Raw genomic sequence first — 10,385 nt, forward strand, 5'->3', positions numbered from 1 at the left:
AATAGAAATTATACCCATAGTTCATTTGAACACGGACAATTTTTTTAAAATCTTTTTATATGCTAACATGTTTATGAAATATTTAGCTGTGTGGGTTGCATCCTTCGAAGCATGCAGCCCTTGAGCACACAGCTTTTATTTTGAAGGGCTGTTTCTCCACTCATGGGCTCTGCGTAGTTGTCTTAAATGACGTACCTCCAATCACTGGCAGCGAAACAAGCATCTCGTATTTTGATTGGTAGATGGTGCCTAATGTCGTCCAATCACCAAACAGTTTGTTAGATAGTGAAGCAGCTCGATAGCGTTGGGCTGACGGTGTGGTGAAGGTGAGTGAAGTCGAATATTTTATAGATATATAAATATGAATGTAACAATTTCTGAATCTGCAGTTCATCGAAAATTCAAATAATATCCAGAATTTTATCTGAAATTAATTATGAGCTCGAAAGCAGCATTACATTTAGCTATCATTTAAGTTGTTTGCTAGTTAGCAAGCTAACCAGTGAACAAGTTACAGAAATCAGCACTTAAGGTTTCTTACTAAACTGTAATGTAACGCATGTTGACCCTAATCCTAACCCAGAGTGCAGTCTGAACAGTAAAGCATCACTGTTACCTGACTACCAAGTGAAAAATGAAAGTAATTTTTGTGTATTGATCGTCAATATTCTAACAGGATTTTGTCCATCTTCCCTGGCAGTGTATTTGGCTATTTCATGAGGTGGTGTATACCCACTCTTTATTAAAATCAACGCTTTTGTTTTTACTCTCTTCTGTCCTGTAGGAAGGCTGTGCCAGCATGGGTGTGTTATCCACGCTGATGAGGGGGCTGGTGCGAGGTGCTGACAGGATGTCTGAGTTCACGAGCAAGCGTGGATCAAGGACTCATAATAAAGGCAGGGGCGCCAGGCCCGCTGGACGGAATCTCCCCAGCTCCAAGTTTCTAGCCATTCGGGCCATGATTCCGGAGTTTGTGGTGCCTCCTTTGGAGGGATTCAAACTCAGACCATATGTCTCATACCGTGCCCCGAAAGGAACAGAACCTCCACTCACAGCACAGAGTCTGTTCGATGAAGTTGTGGCTCCTCAGATCAAACAGGACTTGGAAGCAGGCACTTTCAGCAAAGACCAGCTAGTGAAGTATGGATTTGAGCCCACACAGGAGGGGAAGCTCTTCAAGCTCTATCCAAAGAATTATGTACGTTAATGATGGATTTCCAAAGACTCGCTGATTCACTGGGGACTGAAAGCTGCAGATCAACTGATGAGGGCCCCTTCTAGAAAATCAACTACTACATAAACTGTTCAGGAAAAAGGCCTTGTCTTACAGGTTTTGTTATTTGATGACCTGGAAAAATAAAACAAAAAGCATGATTAATACTGCACAACTGTCAGATATTCATTATAATGGTTTGAGCTCCTGTTTTTTTTAAGTTATGAGTCTTCACTGAGGGACTGGTGATCTTGTTCAAGGGTATATGCAGACTAGCTACATGTGACATATTTCAAAGTTAAACACAGTGGTAATTATTCAGTTACCACATAATAGTTTGCTTTATTTTTCAGGCCATTAAGTACCTAAAATTGCACTTACCTGTACTCTAATGTCCACTTGAGACCGGCTAAAAGTGAATCAATCCTCAGACTCATATTACAATAAACAACATTAAAAAGCATAATTATAGTCTGGTACAAATAGTTTTGTTCTGTAGGTAGGTTCATTATATCTCTACATTGAGACGAGTAACTTCTAAGGGTGGCCGCTTTAGTTCAGATGAAGGCAGCTGTAGCCGATTGCAGTGGGTTAGGGCTCACATGTGCTAACTGGAGTCACTAAACTGAACCGAACCTCTTGAACAGGTTTGTGCAGTATTATATTTGTGTTCTCACTTAATATAAAATTATTACTGATTGTCGCATGTGGTGTGATCTTAACCTGAATATCACCAAAATTAAATCAACTTGATTTAAACCACCAAAATAATATCTTGAAAACTGGATGCTACACTGCTAAGTGCTAACAAACAGAATTCTCCCTTCAAGGGGAGAGTCACCTGACAAACAACATGGCCTGTTATAATTTTTATGGGTGCATTTCTGATATTTTGTCCTGCTCCTTAACATTAACAATTAGCTGCTATGTTTTTTGATTCAACTTTAGGGATGCAGCTTGCCAAGTGGGCATCTTGACCCTATTTTAGCCCCACAACAACCACCTCACACGACCCTGCAGCTGGTCTGGGCTAAAGAAGAAAAAAACCAAACAAAGAACATGTGTAGGTGAATGGTTGTATTGCGCTTGTAGCTACAGTACACACGAGTATGAGGATTATAAACTTCTTTTTTTTTTTTGCTTAAATACAAGTTTATATTAAAAAAAAAAATCAGTGTCACTATGAAAATAGAGGGTCTTGCTAATTGCATATAATGTGATAAGTCATTCCAAAGTATAGGAATCTTCATGATAAAAACAGTGACTGGAATAACAGCATGACATGCTCTTGCTGTAGTCAGGCTATACATTTAGATTTCAATAGTGTCAACATTGCTATGACTCCTGTAAAGCCTGGTCTGGCATCCAGTCCCAGCGCCACACGTGGAGCATGTGGTCATAGAATGAGCAGCTGGCCAGCAGGCAGGACAGTGAGGGAGCATCCTCATCAGGGTTGAGGGTGGGAACTGGAGCAGGGGAGGTCTGAGGTGCTGCAATTCCCTCTGGGATGTATCGACCAGCATCGTCCTCCAGGGAAGTGTCAAAGCTGGCAGTGGGAGATTCATATTGAATCCTTAAGTGTCCTCGGTTCTCTGCAGGGCTTTCCTTTGGTTCTGTGGCAGGCGGGGAACAGGCAGTATGGTCCTCCAGGGACAGCCTGGACCAGTCTGCTCCATATGCCAAGGAACTGTGGAGGATGTATGAGGTTACAATGGGGCATGCTCCTGCACTGCCCTCTGTAAGTAAACAAACAGTAAGTTATTAAAACCCCCCACAGATTTCTCCTGGTAAAAACAACCATTTGTACAATATGTGAGGTCTACTGATGTTTCAGGTAGAGAAGGAAGCCTTTCACCATTCAAAGCTATTTACACTGCCAGCACCATTCACAGAATCTTTCCTATCAAACACAAACACCATTTTGGCGTGTTTGGCATCCATCTGTTTCAGACAGTTTTTTTTTTGTGTGTGTTACACACCCCTTGGCAAACATGGACATGTGTCCATGTTTGATTTGAGAAATTGAGGACACAGAGAATGTCATCAGGAAAGCATTTCGTGAGGCAACAGATTTATAGAGCAGTATGCTCATTTTCCCATACATTTTTATAGAGTCAGACTTCTTTTCACGACAAGGAGTGGCTCCCTGCTGGCCATTAGAAAGAATGCAGGTTTAAAATGCTACATGGTTTGCCTTTTCAGGCCTGGACTCTAGTCCATCGTTTTTAAAGAGCCTATAAAAAAAGCAAAAAGGTATATGCTCTGTTGCTTAATTTCTTCAAATTGTGCAGTATCTATAAATAGTAATGATGAGTTCATTAAGCTACCTTTCCGCTCTGAGAAGCTAAAAAGACGGCTAAGATCAATTATAATTAGACAATTGTCAAACAATTCTCATATTTAAGAAGCTGAAACTAGACCGGTCTCTGGAGTCCAAACCAGCTAAACTAGGCAAGAGCCCACGCAGGCTGTCAGTCCAATGGGAGAGACAGAATCACCACAAAGTGTGAGGTTCAAACACACCTAGAGCCTGCTGACAGTGAAGGATGTGGAAGTCATTATGCATGCAGGCTGCCAGCAGCAGGTGCTGATGGCTGGGATGCCACTTCAGTCTCCACACTCCACCACCCAATGGAGTCTCACTCAGGGGCTGCCGCATGTTTCGGCCATCCCACAGCAAAACCTGCTCATCGTAACTGTGGAAGGAGAAGTGCGTGAGAGGAGCAACAAGTATACAACTCTTACACAACAACAGCTCAACATCAGGATATTTACCTGCCTGTAGCCAGAATGTGCTCCCGATGAGGGTTGCTGTGAATACTGCACACACCCATCGAGTGCCTTTGAAAGAAAACAACATAAATTTGTGTCTGCACACTGTCAAAATGGAATATATACATGAAAACTGATACACTATCAACCTCACCTTTTACTTATGAAAGTGGGGCTGGAGGGACCGATCCTTAAATCCCAACCTTTCAGTTTACAGTCATCACCACCTGGTGAGAAAACAACACATGACACAGCACAGGAGAATATTTAGATGGCCGATTTAGAGGCAGCATCAATGTGAGCTCACAAACTACCCGTGTAAGGCACACAAATTGGTGGCACATATGTATGATTTAAAGTCATGATAAAAAAAATAAAGTACACCATATCGGAAATCTAAGGTTTTATATACAAGGACAAAAAATATCATCTGCTTCTTAGGAGAGGTTACAATAGGTAAGTACAACATCAGATAAACAACACATGGCATATTACACTGTGTCATTTATTTAACAATAAACCAAAATGCAGAAGGGATGTGTGAAAAACCAAGGACAATATGCTTCCACGGGAATTAATTGGCTGCTACTCAGGCTGTTAATTATCAGCAATCATCAGCCAGGAGCCGATAATCAAATACTGATTATCGGCTTGACAGTTTTCTGGTACGGAGCACTCGTGTGTTAGCACAAGGCCCAGCAGGAAAGCCGTAAACAATGAACTTAGAGGAGCAATTGTTGCTATTGATTAAACTTGGAAGGGTTATAAGGCCATTTCCAAACAATTTCAAATCCATCACTCTACAGTGAGAATAATTAGTCACAAGTGGAAAACACTGAAGACAAATACGAATCTTCCAAACAGTGGCGATCCCAGCAAATTGACCCCAAAGTCAGACTGTGCAATGCCGAGTGAAACTCCGAAAATCGCTACATTTCAGAATATGTAGGCTTCACTTAGCATGTTAAATGTTAAACTTCTTGACAGTACAATCAGACTGAACAACATTGTCTCATTTGAAAGGGCAAAGAAAACCAAAAACAAATACACACCGCAATATAGCTTAGGTTTATGAAGTTGCATCTGAGGAAACCACAACACTTCAGGAACAATGACCTTTGGACATACAAGACCAAATTGGAGAGATTTTGCTATAATGCACAGTGCCATATTTGGTGAAGACCAAACATTGCATAGTAGTACAAATACCATCTCATACTGAAGCAGCTTAATAGCATTTGGTCAAGGTGAAACACCAACTCATACCATCTGTCGTGGAGCTGTGGTGGTGGAGGGATGATGATTTGAGATTATTTTGCAGGCACAGAACCTGGGAACCTTGACCATGAACTCCTCTGTATACCAAAGAACACAGAGGAGTCAAACAGCTAAAACTCTGGACCAAATGCTGTCATACAACAGACGTTGCAATTGCGCAAAGAACCTCAACCCAAAGAAACCTGGACTTTAAGACAGCTGTACCCACAAACGTCAATAAACTGCAGTAAAGCTGTAAAGCAGAATGAGGGCAAGATGCATCCACAATAATGTCAGAGACTAATGAAGTCACACAGAAAATTATTACTTCAAGCTACAGTTGCTAAAATTGGTTCTACAATCTTCTGAATCATGAGGTGCACTTAAGGTTTTACTCACTGCTTCTGGATTTTGGCTTAGTTTCAAATACATAAATAATGGCATGTGTTGCTCATCTGAGGTAATAATTTTATCATATTAGAAGCTGAAAAGGATTCATATGTGAAACCTCAGAACTGAAATAGGATGTACTTACTTTATTTTTCACATGACAGTTGTATATCAGTTTTACTGACTGATTTCAGCAAATAAGATGCCACTCACCAATTATTAATTAAATCCTAATTAGTATTTAACCGTTATTTTGTTTGCAGAAAAAGATGGACTAAACAAAAAATGTTTTAGATCAAAGAATATTTTATTTTTAAATCACAGAGCCAATCCAAGTAAATACAAAACAGAGTTTTTAAAACAAAAAAAGCTATTCAAACCTACCTGCTATGATGGGTTTCCTGTTCTTACTGAAAAATACAGTTATTTGGATTTATGCAAATGATACGTAAGATTCTAGAATACGCTTTTCTTTGTTTGCAACAATTAACACATTAATTTTTAAGAGTGACAGGATATATGTTACCAGAGTACACAAGCTGTGTGTCCCAATAAGAGAAGGCAGAGATCCAGGCCTCAAAGTCATGGGCTTTCCACTGAGACAGTGTTGTTAAAGCACCTTCAGCCAGAGAGAGCACGCTGATGCAGCCTGCAGAGTCACTGCACACAATCCGCACGTCACTGCTGCTGACACGACAGGGTGAGGTATTAACATGAATGATATTTGCACAACATGTGACATTGGCTCTTTTATGGAGGTAGTAGCGTCTCCAATAAGCTGACCTGTCCAGTCTTCCAGTGGACCAGTCTAATGACAGAGCCAGCCGCTCTGCTCCAACCTCCAGACTACTGAGAGACTGCAGACTGTGGCTACCCTCCTACTGGATACACACATTCATGAGTGCACACCACAACATCAACACAAAACAACAAATGAATGCACAGTTAGAGGTGAGGCATAAAAACAGCAGCCTTCCTGTAGCCTGAATCTAAAATAGCTGCTGCGCTCATGCACTGCAGCTCAAGCTGTCTGTGGCCGTTACACGGCAATCAAGGCCTTAATGCGTATTTTAGTGTGCTAAACTTAGTAACTGTTAAATACAGGCAAAATTAATGAAACACCAAAATCATAAACTCGACTGATCTTGGGGCCAATAAATCAGCTGATATTAACCATAAATAATGCCATATCTACATTTATAAAAGTCAATAAATATGTAAAAAATAAAGAAAAGTTATACTGTGATTGGACAGATTTTGCTGCCCCTTTCATGTTTCTGTCGTTAGATCAGGAAAGCCTCGGTTACTTTAGTGAGCTGACAACCAGTTTTGTGTAACTTTTTATCCTGACTACCAATGATGGGGTTAAGTGAATCCAGATAATGGAAAAATGTTCTGGGTATGCTGAGATGTCTTCATAATACAGGCCCCACATGCCACTGTCTAAATCTTTTGATGCCACATTTCTCACCTGACTGCGAGACAGTGTGTACAGCTGCAGCTCCCCGGTAGCTGTTGCCATCCCCAGCACTGCTCTGTCTGACACAGGCACGTGGCACCTATGAACACGCATAACAATGAATATGAGGGAAATAACCGAAGCTACACTGACCAAATCTGCTTTCTTACCATTTCAAATCTAAAATGGCTGCGGTGTCCATGCGCTGCAGCTCTGTGAGAGGGGGGCACATCGGTCCCTCGTGCCGAAATTCAAAAAGGTAGAGACGACCAATCCTGCTCGGGGTGGCATCTTCTTCCCCTCCCTGCAACATGAGAGCAGAGTGACACAGAGCAGACATCAAAGTGGGTCCTCATTAACTCCACTGGTTGCTTCATTCGGCTACCAAGTCTTTATTAATAAAATGTATGCAGCACTCTGGGGCAGCAGTGTAATTTTTTTTTAAGTTAGATGACATAAATGTAATCAAAAATGATTTCCAGGGAGAGTTTAAATTAGCTGCTGTGATCTGGGCCAGTGTGCCTGTATAACAAAGTTAAGTCCGTGTGCTGGTAATGCCATACGCCTATACAGCATTTGTAAGCAAACCGAGCGGCTTCTGAGTGAGTCTGCTTTAATTACCAGCTAGCACTAGAGCAAGAGGAGGAAACCAACTTTAAAAAAAAAAAAAAAAGAGTTAGCAGGCAATAGAGGAATACCTTGCATTACAATCCTTCTCCTTACATACTAACTAATAAGGCCCTGGTCATATTTAAATACGACCCCGCCCCTCACCTTTGGAACCAGTTCCCAGTTTGGATTCAGGAGACAGACACCCTCTGCTCTAAAAACTGAACATAAAACTTTCCGTTTTGATAAAGCATATCAGGTAGGGCTGGATCGGGGGGAGCTTCCTGTGATACTCTGAGGATTTCTTCTCAACTCACTTCTTTTCAACCCGCACACGTTTTATATGCCACTGCCACATGTCATTAAATTGTATCTTCTCTCTCCCACAGTCTGCCCTCATCTTTCCTTTTTCTCTTCTGCTTCCTTTCACAGCTGCCTCTCCCTGAGGCTGCTTCTGTCAGAGGTTTCTTCCTGTTAAAAAGGTTTTTTTCTTTGCCACCATCATATAGTGCTTACTTATAGGGGATTGTTCTAGGGGTTTTTCTCTCCAATACTGTAGGGTTTTTACCTAAATTGAATAGATGTGATGTCACATGAAAACTATGAAAAAGTTGTCTGACGTAATATGAAAGCGTTTTAATTTCTTAGAGAACATGCTTAAGGTAATTAGGAAAGACTGCAACAAACATTTTATTTAAGGGGAGCAAGGGCCAATCTATTAATACCGGATTTTTTTTTAAATATCAATATCTCCTAGTTTGGAGTAAGGTTTACTGTTAGCATGTACTAACCCTTTATTCTGCTCATATTTATCTTATGGTGCAGTTTAGCCCTAGTCTGAAATAAGTTCCTTAACGCCTCTGCCTTTAAAACCATCCTGTTTTTAAGCTTACTTTCACACAATTCTTCTGCACTCACAGTCAGAGCTATAGCTTACAGAGCCATGACTGGAAAAAGAAAACTGACTCAAACCAAGTCCCAGTCTGAAGACTAGGATTACTTGTACATACACTGACCTCATTATTTAAAATGTTGTCCATGTTTAATATGAGAACCAAATACTGGAACTGTATACATATACAAAAAATGTAAAGATTTTAGGTCCATGTAAGTGAACAACTGGAACTTCTGCCCAGACACTGGGTAAATCTATAACCCCACCATTTAAAAAATAAATAAATCACAGCCCACATTAATATCTATTCCTGACTTGACTTAAATGGTAAAATATACTAACTACTAATGATTCAAAGTAAAACACTGAAGCTTTATATATTATACTTGTCAGCTGACATCAATTGTACAAGCCATCACTTTTTTTTGTTGTTTTTTTAACAAACCAATTAACATAGTGGTCAGAGTTCTCTGGCTTCTTTACTTATTACTAATCTGGTCTAAATGCTTACAGCCAGCGCTGGAGATAAGCATTTTAGCCACAAACCTCTTTTAGCAATCCAATCCGGTGATCCAAACACCGCCAAAACAGGTGGACAATGTACACGGGACCAAATTCTCATAATTTTAAGCGAAGGAAGGGTATAAAGACATTTGTATACAATTCTATTCCCATGACAGGTAATGGGATGTAATCTCACCCCTTTCTGTAGCTGATACGTGCCGCAGGCCAGGATGCTGTGGTTGGGTGAAACAGGACACCACTCCACCGCGTCAGCGCTCAACTCCGTGTCGAACACCTGTAGACTGCGGGTCTTCGACTTCCAAGCCATGAATACCTGATGTGCATACCGTTATCCCACGGGTTGCTACAAATTCCAAAATATATCCTGTTACGACTCAGTTGTTAAAAGACAGTAAACTAGTGCACGACATCTTAAGCATTTTTAGTTAAATTTAATTAACGTAACAAAATGTTTTGGTCGCTAGCTAGCAAGCTATGAATAACTGGCTGCAGCCTCACAAGAGCCAAAATGTCACCAGTCAGAGATTTATAGCATATTCGTATACCGTATTCCTAACGTTCATATACACATTCTTTGTATATGAACATTTAAAGTAACTTTTAGTTTAGTTTAATGCCGAATAACCGCAGAGAAACACGTAACAAACAAAACTCACATGTGTGCCAGCCCTGAGACTCGACGCTTTTAGCGTCCTTACGTCATCTCTGAGCGTCACGGTGTATTTAGGTGCCAAAGTGGGGAATTGCTATTTAAGAACAAAAGATAGTTTATTTATCCTGTATTTGGATACATTCTTTTGTTAAAGGAGTTCAATCAATAATAAAGGTATTGTAAAGAGTTAATTTTTTTTTTTTTTTAAAGTATAAGACAGAGTTATTTCATGTGGTATGAAAACTGTATATGTCCTTTACACCAAAATGTGGAACAGAGGCAAGTAAATTAATGCCAGAGTCAGAGGAATGCAGACACATGCCGAGGCATTTTTCTTTCTTAATTTTGTTGTGAGGTTTTAGCCTTCGTTTAGAAGACTGTTGGTTCAGCGTCATTTTTGCGGCATTGTCAACAATAAAAATGGCGACATCTGCTGGTATGAAAGCTTATACCACCGGCTATGTTCAATTTCTATATCGCAGTCGTACTGAAATTTAAGATCTGATTACGATCAGATTTCAAGTTACTGTTGCTGTCTTGCCATGTTGTATTGTTGTTAAATTATAAAAATATCATACTGCTATAATTTAATGCTTTTCCTATTTCCGTAAAA

The 10,385-nt window shown here is 40.3% G+C and overlaps 2 protein-coding genes across 2 annotated transcripts; one reads left to right on the plus strand and one right to left on the minus strand.

The window, feature by feature from the left end:
- Positions 1-208: 208 nt before the first annotated feature.
- mrpl41 (mitochondrial ribosomal protein L41) lies at positions 209-1,388 on the plus strand. Its single transcript, XM_004574201.5, has 2 exons — positions 209-326; positions 785-1,388. The coding sequence occupies exon 2, from the start codon at positions 800-802 to the stop codon at positions 1,205-1,207; it is 408 nt and encodes a 135-aa protein (XP_004574258.1). The 5' UTR covers positions 209-326; positions 785-799; the 3' UTR covers positions 1,208-1,388.
- Positions 1,389-2,275: 887 nt separating this feature from the next.
- dph7 (diphthamide biosynthesis 7) lies at positions 2,276-9,848 on the minus strand. The gene is made up of 10 exons (XM_004574200.4): positions 9,777-9,848; positions 9,296-9,463; positions 7,262-7,395; positions 7,104-7,191; positions 6,416-6,510; positions 6,159-6,316; positions 4,140-4,212; positions 3,989-4,054; positions 3,737-3,909; positions 2,276-2,949 (listed from the first exon to the last, which is right to left on the minus strand). Exons 2-10 carry the CDS (start codon positions 9,425-9,427, stop codon positions 2,549-2,551), a joined length of 1,320 nt encoding a protein of 439 aa, XP_004574257.3. The 5' UTR covers positions 9,428-9,463; positions 9,777-9,848; the 3' UTR covers positions 2,276-2,548.
- Positions 9,849-10,385: the final 537 nt, after the last annotated feature.

The sequence above is a fragment of the Maylandia zebra genome, linkage group LG12 (genome assembly GCF_041146795.1).
Source record: "Maylandia zebra isolate NMK-2024a linkage group LG12, Mzebra_GT3a, whole genome shotgun sequence".
Taxonomy (NCBI): Eukaryota; Metazoa; Chordata; class Actinopteri; order Cichliformes; family Cichlidae; genus Maylandia; species Maylandia zebra.

Coding starts and splice junctions, on each gene's coding strand:
- dph7 (XM_004574200.4), bottom strand. CDS start 9,427: ATGGCTTGGAAGTCGAAGACCCGCAGTCTACAGGTGTTCGACACGGAG. Junction 6,317..6,415: donor TCCACTGGAAGACTGGACAG/GTCAGCTTATTG, acceptor TCGTGTCAGCAG/CAGTGACGTGCGGATTGTGT. Junction 4,213..6,158: donor CACACAGCTTGTGTACTCTG/GTAACATATATC, acceptor TTTTCTCACCAG/GTGGTGATGACTGTAAACTG.
- mrpl41 (XM_004574201.5), top strand. CDS start 800: ATGGGTGTGTTATCCACGCTGATGAGGGGGCTGGTGCGAGGTGCTGAC.